General features: G+C 36.6%; 1 protein-coding gene across 4 annotated transcripts in view; it reads right to left on the bottom strand.

Moving 5' to 3' along the window:
• The window catches only part of NPEPPS (aminopeptidase puromycin sensitive), a 117113-nt gene that overhangs the window by 57971 nt on the left and 38195 nt on the right, over positions 1 to 20947 (bottom strand). For 3 of the 4 annotated variants that reach the window (XR_005555489.1, XM_039333152.1, XM_039333151.1), the window contains exons 2-6: positions 19104 to 19188; positions 10529 to 10606; positions 3179 to 3300; positions 2834 to 2941; positions 208 to 408 (exon numbers count right to left, since the gene is read on the bottom strand). Coding sequence is in view for 3 of the 4 variants with exons in the window: in XM_039333152.1 (XP_039189086.1) it covers positions 208 to 408; positions 2834 to 2941; positions 3179 to 3300; positions 10529 to 10606; positions 19104 to 19188 (594 nt within the window). In the remaining variant the exon portion in view is untranslated. The remainder of the gene's footprint in view (positions 1 to 207; positions 409 to 2833; positions 2942 to 3178; positions 3301 to 10528; positions 10607 to 19103; positions 19189 to 20947) is intronic. The other variant, XM_039333153.1, reaches the window with a different exon arrangement.

The following is a 20947-nucleotide window of genomic DNA, read 5'->3' as shown; positions in this document are numbered from 1 at the left end:
CAATTCTCCATGGACCAAACAACTATATGTTATCTATATATCCTAGTATATAATAATGTCTGAGATTGCTAAAATTCCCTATACTTTATATATAAGCATGCATTTGAAGTTGCAAGTTAAATGAAATTAAAGTTTTTTTAATACTTTGGTTTTGTTTTCTAGGAACTGCCATAGAGCAAGATACACAGATCTTTAAGCCTTTCTTACCTCTAATGCAAACTTCCCTTGTTCTGCTTTGCCAACAGGAGTGTAAACACGGATTAATACTCCATCAGTGGTCCTGGTCTCAACAAAGTCATATTCTCCAACCACAAAAGCAACAAGATATGTTGACATCACAGGAGTACAAGCAAATTTCACTTCTACCAGATTTTCATCATCAGGATATGGCCTCCGATCAGTGATATTCTGTCCAACAAATTATGAAGAGGCTAAATATATTAAATGTGAAGCAACACTAAATTTTATAAAGTGGAAGTGGTACATTATGATTTATTTCTCAGTGACAAATATCATGATCTCAACTCTCTCATTTGTATTCATCTGATACACGCTTCAATTCCAATTTCATTCTAGGATACAGTACCATTGTTTTTTTTAACTTACAGTATTTTTTACTTTATTATCAGATATGTATTATTAAAGATTTTTTAAAGACTAAAAATACAAATTCTAAAAAAAAAATAAGAAAAGTAAAGAAACGTAATCAGTAAATGAATAATGTGCAAGGAAAGAAAAAAGTTATAAAGAAATGACTTTCAATCTTCTTAACAGTAGTTACAAGATTCATATTTTAACTTCTCTAATGTTGCAACATATCTCTTTCTTTTCGTATAGGTAAACCTCAAATTATGACCATAACTGAGATCAGAATTTCTGTTGTTAAGCGAGAAAGTTGTTAAATGAGTCTTTCCCAATTTTAAAATGTAACACTTGTTACAGTTGTTAAGTGAATCACAATGGTTGTTAAATGAATCATTGGTCATTAAGCGAATCCAGCTCCCCCCAATGATTCTCCTTGCCAGAAGCTGGCTAGGAAGGTTGCAAATGGTGATTATATGACCTCAGGACATTGCAAATACATGATGGTTGCCAAGTACCCAAATTTTGTTCATGCAACTGTGGGGATGCTGCATTGGTTGTAAATGCGAGAACCAGTTGTAAGTCACTTTTTTCACTGCTGCTGTAACTTTGAATGGTCAAAGTTGAGGACCACCTGTAATATACAGATAGTTAATATACAGGACCACCAGTAATATACAGGTATTTTGATCAACAGTAACTACCGAACAAAGCTATAATGGTCTCAGAAATTGTGCTTTTAAGACCTGTAAAGTATTTCTCACTATTATAAAATACTACATACTTCCCCCCACATGGTCACGGTCAATTATTGTGTTCTGTGTGTATGGCAACCTGTTCACACTTATGACCAGTTGCTAAATGCCCCACAATCATGTGACCATTTCCAGAAAATTACTAGTAAATGCAGGGAAAGTTTGCAAGCTGCTGCTGTCTTACAGAAAGCTGAGATTTCCTGCTAGCAGGCAATTTTGAGGGTGAAAGGGCTTGACAGCCAGGAGGAATCTCAAGGTTCACATGCCTCAAGAGTAAAAGGAGTGCTTGCTGAGGAAAAAGGAACTGCCCCAGAAGGCTGCAGAAACAGATCTGAGATCCTGAAAATCTGAGCTCTGTTTCTGCAGCCCTTTGAAGAAGTTCCCCTCTGTACATAGTGGGTAGGGGGAACTCCTTTGGTGGGTTTCAGGAACAGAGTTGGGATCTTTAAGATATCTGCTTCATTTCTTAACCCTGTCAGAATAGAGAAGTTCTATTCCATGTACAGAAGTTGGGTAAGTTAATGAAGCTCAGATCCTGAAGATCCTAGTTCCATTCCTGCTGTGCACTACAACAGTTTCCTTCCATATACAAAGGAGAGTGGAACTTAGCAGGCAGTTCGCTGTGTGTACTTAACATCCTGGAAATCATACGGGTATCTCACTTAATGACAGCTTTACTCAACAATTTATCCCAACTTTGATCCCAAACCCATAAAACACAAGTTCATTTTTTTCAGCAAAAAGTTCTTAAGGGGTTTCCAATCACTAATAAATGTAGTTATTGTTCTTTCTATAAATCAAACAAGTCAATCCTTATACATTCTAAATAATTGTTCTATAGTTTTAGGGCAACAGTACATCATTTTATAAAAGTTCTCTTTTAAATTGTGGCATAATGTAAATTTTAACGCTTTCAGCCATATATTTTCCCATTATTTTATTAGTATATTATGTCCAAAATTCTTATCCCATTTTATCATAACTCTTTCATTTGTTCTTCTTCCATTTCAAATTTCAGCAAAGATTTATAAATTTTAGCAATTACATGTTCATCAATTACATGTACACAGTTCAATTTCAAATCATGTCTTATGCTATTCAATTCCAAATGTCCAGTTATCTACCAAAGATTATTTTCTTAACTGTATATGAAAACTATTGAAAACTATATCGCTTTGTATACAACTGATCGCTTTATTTCATCTTATATCCTCCATGCTCTTATTGAAACACCTATCTATATGTTAACTTTCTGTCTTTGCCTGCTGAAACCCATAAAGGCATTGGGGGAACAATCTGAGTTAATATCTATTCCATATTCTCAATATGGCACTTCTAAAATAGTGGTTTTTTTTTTTGAAAAGCTACATTAATTTCAACTTTATCATACCACAGAAAGTTCCATGCAATCCAAACCCAGGCCATGTCTTGTAGTAACTTTTTTCTGTTTAATCAAACCACTTTGTAATATGACTTTAAGTTATTAAATTAATTACCATGTTTGACAGAGCTACTCTGTCTTTAGGAATCACCAATGAAATATCAAAAGTTGCTTTGATAGCTGGCTCATCCCAGCAAGGAAAGGCCCTGCGAGCATCAGTGGCCTGCAGGAAAGAAAAAAGCAGTATTAAGAAGCCAAAATATTTGAGGCATTCTGACAGATTCCAAGAACTGTCATATTCAATATTCAAAAGGACACACACACACTTTTGGAAAATTATTGGTAAAAAAGAAGCACAAACAGAAATACAGAAACTGAAAAGAATAAAAAAAAATACCAACTTGATACATCCAATTAATATTAACAGGACATGAAAACTATAAATCAAAGGATTTCATACCTCAAATTGGGTAACAGCAGCAAACCGAGTATCTCCGGAAGGGGTGATGTATTTACTTCGATAGAATCCTTTCATTTTGTCATTCAATTCTCCAACAAAATCTATCTTTAATGTTCCCATCCCTGTGTTATTAAAAAAAAGCACACATACACATATTATTATCCTTACTGAAAAAGAAGATACTAAACCCAGTATATTTAAGCACAGGTAAAGTAAAAATACAACAGATTCCCAAAGTATGGAGACTCTGGGACTCTGAAAATTAGCTCGAATAATAGAGGAATGATAAAAGGTGTAATAAAATGATAATAAAGGAACAATAAATGAGTAAATGATAGGAGATTTGGAAGATCCATGAAAATAAGCTAGTTATTTTAATTACAATTTTTGACTACTTAACTATTCAATTCACACTCATAAGTTACATGCTTGTACAGAGACCTGATTGGAGTCTTTCAGAGCTCACAATATAGTTTACAGAGAATCCTGCTCACCAAGTGTACTATATGACTAGATACAGCTCTCAGCAATTAGTTCTTAAGACCAACACTACATTAGCAAAAGAAAAAAATGAGACCATGCAGAGAAGATGGGTTATATAAATTCATAGATAATAAACAGTTCTTTTTCTTTGTGGTCTTGATAATTCATACTGACGAGTGAAGTTTATTAAAGCTTCTTACTTGAGGAAGAATCTGCTCATCATAAGAGAGAGAGAACAGCATCTTTCTGGAACCAAATGTCTAGTCTATAGTGTTGAATGAAGGTACAGGGCTGACCTTATGTAATTGCCCAGCCTAACTCCAATATAACTCCAATATGGGAATGAATCAGATCAAAAACAGGTAAAGCAGTAGCAGCATAAATGGTGCTGTCCATCCCCACTTAAGAAGTGAGAACAAAATAAACATCCAAAGAATGAAACAATATTTTCAGTAATGTTGAGAAGTTGGGGATGGGGGGAAGGAGGTATTGAGATTCAAGAGAATGGTCACGAATGACTTTGAAAGAAATTAAATAGATGAGTACTTTAGTCCAATTAAAAGTGCAGAAGGGTTTCCTCATAAAGTATTGAGTTTTCCAGTTCACTATAAAAGTTATCTTCCTTGAGAGAAGGTGAATCAGGTGAAGATGTATGCTAAAAGAGTTCTGATATTAACATAACTAAACAAGAAAAATGGTTTCGGGTTGGAAACAGCCAGGAAATCAGAAGACAAAGGATATAGATGTGCTAGGTCTATCATGAACCTCTTCTTTAGCAGATTAGAAAGTATAAGCTCATGACAGGAAAAATATAGTAGAATTTTATATCTTTAGTGAAGATGTAAGCCACTTCAGGTATTAGGAAAACATCAAAACGCTACTCCACTAATACTGCATGAGATTAATTTAATGTTGAGGCTGGTTCCTCAAAGATTTCCATTTGGCCATGCAGGAATCTCTTGTGGAAAGTTTTTAAAAATCCATTTTCTGTTTTTAGCTGTGGATATGTTTTTGCCGAAAATCAGAAGTGCCAGTTTTTGACAGAAGTGCCATTAAATGTGGTCAAATGATCACAGGACACTGCCCTGTTGCCAGGCACCCAAAGCCCCAAGATATATCTACTATAATTTTGAATGGTTGCTAAGCACCTTGTAAGTTATCTGTATCTTCAAGAAACAGAGTAATAAGCAATAAAACAAAAGGAAAATAAATAAAACAATAAAACAAGAGAGGAAAGCATCTCCCATAAATCAACAGCAGAAAAATTGGAAATGCCTGATGCCAAAAACACTTCCCACTAACACTTTTGAGGACAAAGCTATAAGAATTGTTTTAATAAGATAACACGCTGTACTGTACTTAAAAAGCCAAATTGTTTACATCTCTATAAATCAGCTTGATGTAGTCCATATTATTAATTTAAAGACTGATTTTCCCCACATCTTGCTATAGTTGATGAAGCAAAGATAAACCCTGTATTTTCATGTTCTCCATTATCCATTTTATATTACTTATCTATTCTTATGTCCTGCCAGTTAATTTAACTTGATTCATATGTATAACTGTTGTTCCTTTTAAGATTTTAATCAAAACTTTGCTTATATGAATTAATGTAGGTTTACTAATTTATGTACCCTTTTAATTTCTGCCTTTTTTCTCATATAAGAATACTTTCACCAATTTTTAGACCGGTCTTTTTGCATAATTATTGACACAGAGCTGTTACCACCTTAATTGCCTCTTCTTCTGCAACTATTTAAAATTCTACAAATTTTTAGCATACACAATATTTCCTATTTTACAATTGATCTATTGCTTGTCACACTTCAAATTCTAAGAAGTTGGTCCCTGAATATTTTCTCTTTCAAAAGGGGTTACAGAAGGATTGAAACATTTGTAAAATGTTTCACTATATCTTTTTATCTTTGTTATTTACCAGATTATTACAATTATTTTTGACTGTTCATATTTTGTAAATTTTTCCTGTTTTACTTCCTATTCTTTCACAGTCTAGTTGTTGATATAATTGATATATTTTTCCTTGTCATTTTTGTCACCTTATCTTTGTTGAAAGTTTGCCTTCAATTATCATAAAACTTTCTCATTCCCAAGCTATCAGAATTTTTATTTCTGAAAACCACTTGGAACTTTACTTCTTTGAAATCTTGAAAATATTTCTTGTCATTGCTTTCATGATATCTTTTATTCTTTTCTCCTAAATCTTCAAATTCAGTTTCCCATAAAGTAAATATTCTAAATCTGTTCCTTATATTGATCTGACAGCATCTTTCCTCAGGTCTTATATCAGTGGCCAGTTCCAGTTGGTGCTAAAGCAGTAGGGAGAGAAAGAATCTTCAAGACTCTCATTTTATAGTGTGTCTCAGGGATGATCCTGTCCTGTTTAACATCTACATGAATTTTCTTCACATGAGTTGGGTGGAATATAAAATGACTGACTGACTGACGGATGATCCATCAGTTTGATTTCCAGTATCATCAGTATGAGGTTGATAACCATTTGAAAATATTTATCCCGGGTCAATTAAGTGATGTTTTCAGCGTCCTATCTGGAGGCTATGTGGTCTGTGACTCAGACTCAATCTTGCCAAGACCAAGCATATTTTAAGTTTTGTATGCCCCAGATCTGGAAATTTTGGATCTTGGATGAGATTATACTACCCATTCTAGAGTGCGTAATTTGGCAATTGTCTTGGACTCACAGTGCTGCTTAAAGGTTAGACAACAGCTGTGGCAAAGAAAGCCTTTGCGCTGCTTCATCTGGTGTAGCAGTTGCACTCATTCCTGGGTGGGAGGCCCCACTGACAGTCATTCATGCTCTAATCACCTTACGGTTGATTAGATTACGATTACTGCAAAGCACTCTTGAAGACCACTAAGAAGCTCAAGTTCGTCCAGAATGTAATGCTGTTTAGTGTAGTGCGTATCTATAAGATACCACTGCTCCTCAAGTTGCATTGATTACTGTAAAGTTCCAGTACAATTTAAGATATTGGTTATCAGTTGTAAAACTCTTCATGGCATAGACCAGGTTATTTGAGGAGCCACTTATTTCTCATGGTTTCTGCCTACCTAGTAAGTTTAGACAGAATGCCACCTATCAGAACCCTAGCAGCATGTCTTCTCTGCCATGATACCTGCCTTCTGGAATGATATCACCTCAAGTATCCATGTAACTCCCAGTGATGTTCCGGAATTCTTAAAAAATTGATTGCTCACCCAGACCTTGATTTAGGGCAGTGGTTCTCAACCTTCCTAATGCCGTGAACCTTAAATACAGTTCCTCATGTTGTGGTGACCCCCAAGCATAAAATTATTTTTGTTGCTACTTCATAACTGTAATTTTGCTACTGTTATGAATCGTAATGTAAATATCTGATATGCAGGATCAGACTCTAAAGTAGACTCTAGAAGATAGAACCATCCAACAAAAGGAATTCCACAACTACAGGTAGTCCTCAACTTACAACCATGACTGAGCCCCACATTTCTGTTGTTAAGCAAGGCAGTTGTTAAGTGAGTTGCACCCATTTTACGACCTTTCTTGCTGAAGTTGTTAAGTGAATCAAGTTATTAAGTTAGGAACACAGTTGTTAAATGAATCTGGCTTCCCCATTGACTTTGCTTGTCAAAAGATAGCTAAAAATAATCACATGACCCTGGGACACTGCAACCGTCATAAATACAGGCCAATTGCCAAACATCCACATTTTGATCACATGACCAATTGAAGGAAAAGCAGCAAGAGAATGGAAGAAAGGAAAAGGGTTATAAATAAAAAATCAGAACCCCTGTAACCTTTTGTGGATGAAGTGAGGGGTTACGTGACTACTTTTTCATGGAAGTTTCCCAAAACAGAAGGATATGACTTTACAGCTGTCCCAGATTCCAGCTATTTCATTCCCTCCTTCCAATATTTTCACTTTCCACTGAGCGTACTTGATTCTCATCTAACTGTTTTCTGACAAGCCCCTCTCTCAATGCATTTCCTTTTTCCTAACAATTTCTGGCAGTGGAGTATACACTTTCCCAATCGGAGCCTCGCTTTTGGATCCCGATCAGGTGGGAGGCAGAATAAAAGGAAGCCGTTTAAAGGTGGGAGGAGAGAAAATCCCGAGGTTGGCTCGCTCCCGATTCACGACAAAAAAGGTGAAGGGAAGCTTGCAATTCAGGCTGGCAGGCTGGCTTGCGCCAACTCCCTTCTCTTCACTTGCAGCCAGGCGATTCCGAGTTTAAGCGTAGCTCCTAGCAACCCCAAGGAAAATCCCATGGATGGGGGTGGGGAGATTCAATTAAGGTGCTTGCAACCCCCCCACGCAAGGGCAGAGACCAACCCCACGAATGGCCATCCTGGCTCATGCCCACACAAAGCAGCAACTCCGATCTAGACCGGGGGGGGGGGCGTTCAACAGAAAGGAGGTGAGCAAGTGAGCAACACCTCGGACACCCCAGCCTATCTTCTGCTGCCCGCAGCAGTCCCCCCCTGCCTCGCAAGCCACTATTCATTTTAGCAGCTGCGGATCCGATTTTGCCAACCAAAAATAAAAATACCCGGGGATTGGGGGGGGGGCGGGGAGGGGAGAGAGAGAGAGGTACCAAGTCTGTGCCTTGCTCTAAGAATGCATTTCCAGGTTTTTTTTTTAAAAGAAGCTAAGATTTAAAAAAAAATACAATCCAAAAGCGCTATTTAAAAAAGCAATTGCACTGAATGCATCAAAGCGAGCTGGCGGAAAGAAAATATGATCACCGGCGTTTTTATTCACAGACACCAGATTTTTTTCCCCCCCAGATCATAAAATGTCCATTCCTCCCTCTAAAAGAGAGGGAATCAAAATACAAAAGGAACCCACCCCCACGGCAAAGCCCTCCGGCGTGCTGATTCCACAGCTAACAACCCTTCCCTCCCTCCCTCCTCCTCCTCCTGCCTCATCCCCCTCAACTCCCTGCCAGCCTGTCTCCACTGCATGCAAGCGCAATCTGGAGCAGCTCCACTGGCTTCACAGATTCCCCAGGAAGATACGTCACAGACACCAATGTCCGGGCCATGGCTTCTGATTGGTGAAAAGGCTGGGAGAAGACTGGCTGAGTCGTTGGCTTTTGCTAGCTCTACCTGAGAGACGGGGTTGCTCCTTTGATGCTTTAAGTCTTACCATTCTCTGTGTTGTTTTTATCCGCCTGGAGACAGATAGAGGAGCAGTGTCTCGGTTCCTAAGACCATTGGAAATATGTGTTTTCCAGATGGTCTTAGGCGACCCTTGTGAAAGGGTCGTTTGACCCCCAAAGGGGTCGCGACCCACAGGTTGAGAACTATTGATTTAGGGGAATTGTAACATTCTGTTTGGGGGGGGGTATATGGAATGTGGTTGCCCATATCTTTAGTTTTTCTTTTTATTGTTTTTCTGTTTTTAACCATCAACTACTAGGGTTGCCTTATGATTATTGCTATAGCTTTCATGCTTTTTCATCAAGATAATGGAAAACTACACTTTTTTAAATAAGTACTGATGAAATTTACTAGCATTGTCAGGAAGAAAAGCTATGCTGACAAAGAACTACAAATTGCTCTTCTCTCCCTAGCTGTTTATCTTGACTGATGCTGATTCAACAGTGGCTAATAATTCCTAAAGAGGAACAGATTGTCTTCACTTTCTCTCTCTTTCACTTTCAATTATAGATCCATGTGTGCAAACAAATGAGCTGACAGACCAGATTATCTTTTAATTATTTGTTGTTTTTTCCAATTAAGGTTTCACCTAATTTTCTCATTTACCCTTTGCCTATAAATTTGGGAGTTTCTAAGAAATAGACTCCATATTAAATTTATTATGAAGTAGTTTGTATAAACTATTTTATTATTTGTTATATGTTTCTTTCTTAAACTGCATTCTCCAAATGGTAATGAATTGCTAAAACATGTCAGATAGTAAACAAAGGACAAGCACTGTTTTTGCTAACCATTCTAGCCTTTATTAAATAAATAAATAAATACCTATTCAGTAAATTAACATTAGATTTTTGAAAATTCAGTACTGAAATATAGAAATGTCAAAATTTCTATAACATTTTAGGTAGATAGAGACACTGATTTTCAATTGTTACTACTAATTATTTTTCAGTGTAAACAGAATCCATTTCAGCTATGAAAATAAAAAAAATATTTTAAGCATGTCAGGACATTCTTCTAAGATGACATAGTTTGTTTTTTTAAAAATAAATGCTACAACATAACATGGTAAAAATAATACACATGGTGATGTGTCATAATATTTTGGGCTAAGTATTCTCATGAGTGCTTCTGAGTTCAAAAATTCTAAAGTGTCTGCTTTAGATGCCATAGACAAATGTCAGCCTTAGGAATTATTGACTAAATTAATATTTGATTTAATAATAACATTATACGTGTTTATAAGAATACTGCATTTTACACTTGCTGGCAAATAATAAAAATTGATTACCAAATCAAGATTTAAATTGTGGATATTATATATGGAACAATCTGCTCAGTTTAGGGGGGCCCATTAAACAGAGTAGAACTATGCTTGATAGCTTGTAACTTACTGTTTTATGCAAAGCCAACTGTGTGTTTAGTTTAGAGTTCAGTGTGTTAGGCGAAACCTGGCAACCAGATTTCAGCAAACATGAAATATAATTTGTATGAGAACAGATATATTAAGAATCAGAACAAAATTGTTTCAAATATAAAATAACCTTGGAAATGCAGAGATGGAATGAACTCCCAAAACATATTCTAAGTAATGAGGGAAGAGAGAAAAAAAACTTTGGTCTGGCAACAAAATGTATATTTCTTTTACCTCAGATGGGCCCCATTTAACTTGTACACAATTTTACCTTTCTGAAGTGTGCTGGGAAAAGAAAGAGTCACTTTCTCATCTTCATTCTGATAGTTGAACCCTGTGGCATGGATTTCTGAAAAAGAAGAAAGATTGCTCTAAACAGTCATAAGCACTTTCTTTGATATGGAGACTGAAACACACCAGGTCTAGATTAAAGTATTATGCAATAGTACATACATAAGAAATCATTTATAATTTATTTTTAATTGAAATTAATGTCAATCTGATTTACTTCAAACTCAGAATCTTCTAGGGACTAAAACTTGATTACTGGACTGGATCCAGTTAATTTTATTTGTTTATACCTTGTCCTTCTAGACAAGCTACAATGTTTCATTTTCAAAAGCATATAATAAAGTAACTATATATCTGATTTCTACAGTTCACTAAGTTTCAAGATAATTTATCTGATTTTGGTATACTCTTGGTATATTCCAACTGTTTCTATGCAATAAAAGACAATTAAGCAAAGTTTAGTTAGTATCGTAGTATATGAAATCAGTTTTATTGGTCATAGCTGCTTGTAATGTTAAGTCAAATTTCAGAGAATCCTGGTGGTACTTTATAATGCTCTTCCCCAACTGAAACTGCTGAAGTAACCAAGATCTAGTGAGGAAGCAAAGCCAAGATAAATCTGATGTCAAGTTTCGAAGCTCATTCTTGCTGGTGCAACAGACATTGTTTCTCAGCTTGCAAACAAACTTTGGGGGGGGGGAGGTTTGGAATGCAGACTTCCAAGATTAAAAAAGCAGACCGTAGGAACCATGGACAGTGGGCAGGTGTCTGGCTAGCCCAGAGGTAGGCAACCTTGGCTCTTTTATGACTCATGGACTTCAACTCTCAGAATTCCTGAGCCAGCCATGAAGTCCACGAGTCATAAAAGAGCCAAGGTTGCCTACTCTTGGGCTAGTCCCAGAAATGCTCTAACATAACAATATTTTCCAATTTGATTGGGCAATGTGACCTGACCCAAAATGAGGAGGGAGAAGTCAATGCTTTTACTATATGGATTAGGGAGGAGTCCTGCCAGAGCTGGTTTCATTTTCATATGTGCCGAAATGATGTACTCATAAAGCTTTGCATTAAGATATTGGAAAGTCTTGAATGTTTTTGCTTGGTTGGGTTCATCAGTCAGAACCTTTATATCTGAATAAGCAGATCTATTTACTAAATTTGAAGCTACAAATTATAAGCAGTTTTCAACTTCTCTCTTATTAAACAGCAACAAGTCACTTGGCTTTTCACCCTCAGTTACTTTAGCTGCCATAATGCACGAGGACCAATTAAAAGTAAAATACAAAAATGCATCAAGAAAAAATCAAAATTCTCCAGAATAAATATTAGTGTGATCATAATTCTATAGACAATGAAAATCCAACATCTAAATAAAAAGTTTAATTTTAAAGAGGAAAATTAAACTCCAGAAATATCAATTCATTTTGTGATGCTGCCAAAATTTCCAGGATGTAACGAGCTTTGAGAATAACCTTGGGAAAAAGGACCATAGCCAGGGAATGATCAGACAAGAGCTATATCAACCCACAGAAGGGGGTAAAGAAAATCTCTTGGATGGGAACTTTCTTTGGAAGACAAGAGAATGGAGAAGTGTTTTCATACTTGCATAATTCTATTACTGTAACCTTACAATAAAGATAGTGTTGGCATTCATGGTTTTGGTTTCCTGACTGGATGGTCTATATCAGGGCTTTTCAACCTTTTCACCCATTGTACCACTTTTAGGATATGGCAACATCCGAGTACCACCAGTCGCCTAGCAAGGTGTCAAAAACTTGATGAGAAAAAAAGGAAAAAAAGTGATAAAGTACAGGTAGTCCTTGACCTACAACAGTTCACTTAGTGACTGTTCGAAGTTACAATGGCACTGAAAAAAGTGCCCCCCAAGCCACAGCCAAGCAAGACAACTGTCTGCCTGCCCGCCCGGCAGCACTCTTCCTCCTGTCCAAGGTTTTCATTGTTGTGAGCATTTCTGTTGAGGATTGGCAGCGGGGAGGGGGTGGGGGTGTTTGGTTTTTATTCCCCCCATCTGCTGGGTGGTTACAGCAGGTTTTGGTCAATTCACATGACTCTGGGACACTGTGACCATCATAAATATGAATCAGTTGCCAAGCATCTGAATGTAAATCACAAGACCCTGGAGATGCTGCAACATTCCAGCTGATTGGCGCTTCTTCTGGGCTCAGCAGAAGTGCCAGGATCAATGCTGCTTTCCAGCTGCAGCCTGGAGCTGATCCTGGTGCTTCCACTGAGCCCTGACAGCCCTGAAGAAGCGCTGATCAGCTGGAAAGCAGCACTGATCCTGACTCTTTCACTGAGCCCTGACAGCCTTGCAGCTCCAGCTGTCTCTCGCTCAGGCTTGTGCAGTGCTGCCACCGGTTCAGCTCATTCCCCTCTCCTGCTACCAGTTTTCTAGGATGGTCGCGTACCACCTGCCAGGTGCTAATGTACTATAGGTGGTACCCGTACCACTGGTTGAAAAGCCCTGGTCTATATCTCTGTCTGTCAAATGTATATGGCCATTCATCTCATGGAAATAGATTCTGGGAAGCATGCAAGAATCCAGTAAAATCAATAAATAAATCTGCTCAGAGTTATTCTCAATAGTGAGATGGGCAGCATTTAAATTTAATAAATAAAAATAAATAAATAACACAATCACTAGTTAAGATCATTACATAATAATTATTAAAACAATTAAAAATTATAAAAAAGCTAAAACAGGAAAAGAGAATAATAGAGGGAGGAATGATAAGCAATAAGCCATTTCATGAATTTACCTCCCTCAGGAGCCTCAGGCCTGCAGTCTCCATCTGTAGGGAGAAGATGCCATAAAATGGGCACCACAGCAGAAAAGGCCTCTTGCCTAGGGCCCATCAAATGTGGTCTCAAGACAATGGAATCCATAGCATATCCATTCTGTGAGATTGTATGGGATGGGGATCCTTCAAATAACCCAGTACCATACCGCAAAAGTGTAATGTGTTGTCTATCAAAAATACACAAAACTACTTGCCTCACTTCATTTTGCACCAGCTGAAGTTTCCAAATACTCTTCAAGGCCAACCCTGTATATAGCACACTGCAATAATCTAATCAGAAGGTAAGCAGAGCATGACTAACTATGAGTAGGACTTCTTTACCCAAAAATGGGTGCAACTGGCATACAATACAAAGTTGTGCAAAGGTTCTTCTAGCCACAACTGTCATTTGCTCCTCAAGCAAGAGTCATGAGTTCAGGAAAATCCCCAGATTGTGCACAGGGCTCAGTTGAAACCTATTGTTCCTCATCTAACCCTCGCAGTCTCTTAATTATTATCTACCATTTATATGCTGCTCAATTCAACAAGGCTCAAACGACTCAAACAACTCAATTCAACAAGACTTAACAACAAAGCAATGTAAACTTAAAAACCACTATAATCAACAAAATAGGGCAATGAAACCCTGAAAAACAACTCCAATTCATAGGAGGTTCCAGAAGAGTGATGCCATGTAGGTACAAGCAATATAGTATTGAAGAAAATGAACAAATTCTTTGTCTAAAATAAGATAGCTTTCCATGTTTAACGCTTTCTTGACATTTTCATGGAGAAATCATGAAGAAAATCTATTCACATGGTCTTTAAAAGTAAAAATGAGTTGATGGCACATAATTAATTAATGATATTTCCAAGTCAATTAGTTTCCTTTCTATTCTTTCCAAAGACCTCATAACATATATCTATATACTAAAACTCTCCTATCTATTTGTCACCTTCCGATAGGCACAATGGCGCATCACAGGGCAACAATTTTTTTAATCAAAATACCTCAAGTTGGCCAACTTAAAGAATATGTCCAAGATCCAGGACCCATTAGTCCTGAATCTTTACAGCAATTGTATTCACAAAGCTGTGGCCATGATTCCCAATTATACTTTCCAGAACTCTTATCATTGTGTAATGAAAGTAGGGTTATGGTTAGGGTATATATATCCCTGTCCACTTTTCTGCCTCCTTCTGGCCCCTGCACATAATCAGCTGGAGGCAAGGACTAGCAAGCAAACAGCAATTGGAACTGAGGCTAAAATTTCAAATCTCTTAATGGCGGTGAGTGGTGAGGAAAAGACAAGGGAGTGATCTGAATGCCTCCTGGCAAGGTAGGACTGGTTGGGAACATCAGTGGTCAATGGATAAGCCCTTTTCCTCCATGGATAGATGGGGCCCTTGATTTATGCTGGGATAGGGAATGGGAGTTCAATTTTCTTCATAATCCATTCCCTTTGTCATCCCTCCTCCCAAAAAATCGCAGGCAGTTCTGTGAATCAGCCAAGGAGGAGGAAAAGGAAGCTTCACTGGTGTCTGTTGAGGGTCATGAGGGGAGGGGAAATGGCACAAGTCTGCACTAATATGTGGAAAGAAAGATGACATAATGAATAATGGGTTCTTTAGCTTAAAATAACCAATCGGGCAAAAATTAATTAAACTTCTTCCTTGACAAATTACTATGAAATAAGAGGATGTTGATAACTGATAAATATGCTGATCTATTCATTTTCTTGCAAGAGTTTCAGAGTAAATATAACTTCTAAAAATATACACATATGCAGATAAATAGCCTTACTGCTAGCTGCAACTTAATAAAAAAAGGTTGCAATAACTAAATGTTAATTTTGAAAATCCCCACAATATGACATCTTTTGCATCATATTAAATTAAATAATTTGAATTATTACCGTAAAACTACATTTCAGAAACTGTACTATTTCATAGGAAATGGAAGGAGCAGCCAAAGAATTATTTAAGGAACACTGAGATGTGACAACAGGTAGTTATTTAAAATTGTAAAGGAAAGGATAGGTTTAAAATAAGTTATTTCAATTAACACTGGACAAAAACTTATTTTAATATTTAAACTCAAAAGGAAAGCAAATAGCTGAAATAAGAAAATTTGTTAGTGCATGTAGCAAACTGAAGAGAGGGATTGAAATTCTGCCTCAAATATTTCAGTGAGTAAAAATGTAAACATGGCAACTAGGAGAATCTTTAAAATGTCTTTGCAGTGAGTCTTAAACAGATTAGAGAAGTTTTTAAAGGCATGTAGCCAATAGAAGAGCCAATGGGAATTTCATATTTTTGTGGTGGCTTCATTATAGTTGGGAATACATAGAAACATACATTGACAACAAAATGATTCAGCCTAATTTTGTAATAGTCTTCACCTGAACATCAGAACAATTTTTTCTCTCTTTAACCCTTACTGCATGAAAAGCAAAGCAGGAAAAAGCAGAAAGAACAAAAACCATGGCATTCTTATAAATGCCACTGTGCTCCTATCCTCAATCTGGTTATCCCAAGAATAAGGAGAATACAGTCACTTTGAGATAGAATTGCTGTTGTTTTTTATTTTTGTAAAGAAAACAATCCATATTATTCATTCCTGAGAGATAACAATGTCTTTTTTAAATACATTTCATATGCATGGAACCAAAGAAGTATTCTCTCAAAAGACAAGGTCCAAGACCATCTAATGAAGCTGACTGAAATGAACTTAATAACAGATGTAAGAAAGTCCACTATCATACATTAATAGTAGAATTTATTACAAGACATATGGATGGCTAATAACTTGGGTGCCTTTAAAGGGAAAAAAATAATTAATGGATGTATTAAGGACATTGGCTCATGAAGAGCCATGTTACCTCCAAATTGGAAGCAGCAATTCTCCGAATGCCAGTGGCAAGTGAACCCAATAGGAGAGTGTGCAAAAAGCAACAGGCTGGCCAAGGTGAAAAACAAAGTTACTAGACTAAGTACTTTGTTGATGGGTTCTGATATGATTCAGTAGGTCTGTTCTCATGTTCTTATGACCATGAATAATAGCATTCCTCCTATAGCATCAAGATGTACGGGACTGTGCAGAAGTTTTGCCAGTTGTGCAAAAATGATGTAAATTAAGAATGCTTCCAGAAATAGAAGTATTTTATTTTTATCAATTAACAAATGGAAAGTAAATGAACAGATGAAAAATTCAAATCAATTTAATATTTGCTGTGACCACCCTTTGCCTTTAAACAGCATCAATTTTTCTAGGTACACTTGCAGAGTTTTTAAAAGAACTCAGCAAGGTTCCTTCAAAGTTGTTCCACACATCTTGGAGAACTAACCATAGATCTGCCACATACTGCCTCAAATCCTTCTGGCTGTTCATTTAATCTCAAACAGACTCGATGATGCTGAGATCAGGGCTCTGTGGGAGCCAAATCATCACTTCCAGGACCTCTTGTTCATTATGCTGAAGATAGTTCTGAATGATATTGACTGTATGTTTGTGGCCGTTGTCCTGCTGCAGAATAAATTTGAAGCCAATTGCACAGATAAGTATTTACCTTCTCAGCACTGAGAAGACCATTGATCCAGATCTCCAGAAATACAGCCTCTAACTTGCAAGGAACCTCCACCATGTTTCGCTGTTGCCTGCAGAATTCATTATTGTCCTATTCTCAAGGCCTTTGGCGACCAAACTGTCTCCGATTACAGTCAAATATTTCAAAATTTAACTCATCAGTTCAGAGCACCTGCTACTATTTTTCTGTACCGCAAGTCCTATCTTTTTGTGCATAGCTGAGTCGCTTCTTTGCCTGGGACAGATATTGCTGACACAATATAACTACTTTTTGTCTTGTTTCCATGCTCAGTTTTGCCATGGTGTATAACCATTCTATGACATGAAACTGTCTTCCACAACCTCACCTTAGTAGCAGAGTTTAGCTGTTCCTCATCCAGTTTTAAGCCTCCTACATAGCTGTTTCTGTGACTGTGTTTCTACCTACCTATGACATTGATGATCATACATTTGCTTGATATAATTGATTAGTCATACATCTGACTCTAATCCTATACACTTGACTTTATGCAAATGTAAGACTTGATGCTGTTTTGAAAGCAAAGGGTGGTTGTACCAAATATTGATTTGATTTGGATTTCTCTTCTGTTCATTTACTTTCCATTTTGTTAATTGATTAAAATAAATTATTACTTCTGAAAGCATTCTTAATTTACAGCACTTTTGCACAACTGCCAATACTTTTGCTCAGTACCGTATGTGATGGTCTCAATCCTTCCATCTTCCTGCAAACATGTAATAATATTACAATGGCATTTTAATATTGGTCTAATTCCAATATCAACATTTTGAAAAGGAAAACTAGACTATGATAAAAAACCAGTGGAGAGAAGGAAATTTAGAGAATCAGAAATTAAAAAATGACAGAAATAAGGGGAAAAAACAATGCCACTAAAAGGTCTCTAACTAGATAACAAAGGACCTCCAAACTTCAAAAAATCAAATCAAAGAACAAAGTGATCTCTATGAAATATAGCGCTTGTTTAATAAATTTATACTGCTGCTCAACTAATATATGACTTTGGTTAATTTGGTTATAAAGTCTTACCCTAATTCTTAAATAGTAAAATTAATTATTGATGTTTTTGTCATTCCTCTTGGAAACTCCAAATAAATGACTATTTACAAAAACTGGGATTCTGAAGTGAGATACTGATGCATCAGGCAATGTTAGATCTTATATCAACGATTCTTGATATAAAATTACAAACTGAATATAGCAAAATTCACACAGGGCTCAACTGGGGCACAGCAAATTTTATTTTAAATAAGTAATATATCCAATTTACAAACAATACATTTCAAAAGACTTTACATATTTTACCATCAGCAATGGCTGAGGATAAATACAGCAAATCCCATATGCTGAAAGGTTTTGTGCTTGTAAAGAAAGGAGCATTGAATCACATCCTGCTTTAATGTCATATTCACTGGGTTACTCAAAATGAGTTATTAATACTTCTTAGCAAGTTCCAGGTTGGACAAAGGATTCTATGTGCAGGTTTTTTAATGGGTAAAGATCCCAAAATAACTTTGGTGTTGCAAAATGTATATGAGTAGCCAGTAGAATTTATATGCTGCTGATAGGAAATAGACAAACACCTATTATATACCCTTTATTTACCATAAATGATACCTTGTACATATTTTTTATGGAATCTGGGTCTATGACCTACAACACAGCACCTCAATCTTTTTGGCTTTGCAGACTGGCGGGGGGGGAGGGAATGGTTCTGCACGAGTAGCGGGCAAGTGCGCATGTGCAGCTCCATTTGCACAAGCAGCAGGTACCCATGCCCACTGGTAATGCAAGTGGGGATGCATGCACGTGCTCATCCACCATTTCAACAACCCGGTTACAAACAGCTCAAGGCCAGGTATAATAAAGCTTGAGTGATTGAAGGATTGACAAATTACAGGATAAAAATGGTAAATTCCTTCTTATCTCTTAAAATGGAAGAACATATTTTCTCCTTATTAATAGATTTTTATATTCTTATTTTTAATATCTACAATGCAGCAAAATGTAATTATCATTCAAAATGTGGTCAAGAGGCTGTCTAATGTCAAACAAAGCTGAAACACTTACTACAAATTGAAAGTATTATCATAGTAATATTATGTTTGATGATTAAAAATGCAGAAACTGCATTTATATCCCATCCTACCTTCATCTCCTTCTGGTGCATATGAAGCTGTAATAATATCAATGTCAGCACAATTCATCACTATTTGATTGGTCGCCTGCTTCACCTACAAGAGAAAAATTTACCTCTATAACTTTTAACTTTAACTTTTAAAACATCAACAATAAATTGGAAAACAGCTGAACCTTTCTTAGTACCTTCAATGCAAAGGGAAAACCCAAAATTTATTTTGCATTTTACAGTACAATAATATTTGAGTATATCCTACTAGAAGAATAAGACTGAGATTGCAAATGCTGCAATATCAGAATGAGCAGCTGACCAAGTAACTATCTCCCTTCATGCATCTAACACAGCATACTCACTATCATGTTATCTTATAGCAGATACAAATAGAGCAGAATGGCCAATTTTTGTTTGACTTGGTCTGCATTCTTTTCTTTTTGGCTTACAAGGGCTACCATGGGCATTGCAATAACATTACAAAAGTAAATGAGACATATTTCACTCTTTTTTGTTTTAGGAAATTTGAAGGACTATGTTAACTCAAAATAAATATACTAATTCCTCAAGCTGCTTAACACAACTGTCTGAGGCTTATTTCACTTTTTAAAAACTTATACTACTAAAAATCAGCAACTGGCGACCAAATGTCAATGGTATAAATTGAAATACTTTTGGGGCATCCACAAATCTGTACCATAAAAGAAGAAAAAAGAATTGAGGCATATTCAGTGTAATTTGAATAGAGAATAATAACTGAAGCAAAGTTTCAGTCATTTCCTTAATTGAATTTCTTGCATATTATTAACATATCAAAGCAAATTAATCCACTCCCTTTCTTGTCCAAGTGTGCCTTATCTATCCATGCCAATAACCCTGCCCATTAATTATTTACTAAATTTTATTTAATATTAAATAAAGCACACGTACATAACAAGTGTTTGGAAGTATATCTGTGATGGTCAGAAAGATAGAAATAGTGTCATCAGCTACCATTAAAATTAGTAGATGAAAATTCATGGAAATGGACTGAATTTCATCTATATAACATGCACATTATAATCCTGGATCACATATGTATTTGGTTCAACCATCAGAAATAGGAAACTCAGATACATTAATTGTCCAGGGATATTATGCTTGGAAAGCCAGCAATCCATACAGCCCAGTACATGCTTTCATGGTACTTTGCTTAATTGTGAAATATTTTAAGCAATTGATGACACTGCATAATAACAGAAAAACACATTTCTAACTTTCTGATATCTTTTACTGAATTTTTAATATGTAATTCTAGACTATTATAGACTATTTTCAGCCATTTCTGCCATCCATCTTATACTTATTAGCTTAAAAAAAAGAACTATCTGGACAACTACATACCCAGTACTATTATTCCAGTGAGAGGGGGCGTTGTCTTACCTGAATGCCTTTTCTCAGCACGGAGACATAGAATCCACCAATGGGTTAATTCTGCCTTCCTGCCCATTAGACTGTGTCAGCCAATTTGTCACGCCCGTCCTGGGGTAGTTCCTCCCCATTCTTGATGAAGGCGAAACAGCTGACTACAATTTTTGACGCGATGGCTCCCGGTTCTCTAATATGATCTTAATTATTTTAAGGGTGGGAATGGATTCTACGTCTCCGTGCTGAGAAAAGGCGTTCAGGTAAGACAACGCCCCTTCTCCAGCACTGGAGACGTAGAATCCACAATGGGACATACCAAAGCCTCACTGTACTAATGGGTGGGAATCAGAAGAGGACGAAATTGTGTTTGTAGAGATTACCTGTTGTAGGGCCCTCCTTCCGAAGGAAGCGTCCGTTGAGGCAAAACGGTCTATCTTATAATGTCGGATGAACAG

The sequence above is a fragment of the Crotalus tigris genome, unplaced genomic scaffold (assembly GCF_016545835.1).
Source record: "Crotalus tigris isolate CLP2741 ecotype Arizona unplaced genomic scaffold, ASM1654583v1 scf7180000024472.5447098, whole genome shotgun sequence".
NCBI lineage: Eukaryota > Metazoa > Chordata > Lepidosauria > Squamata > Viperidae > Crotalus > Crotalus tigris.
This window is presented reverse-complemented; position numbering and strand designations above follow the sequence as displayed.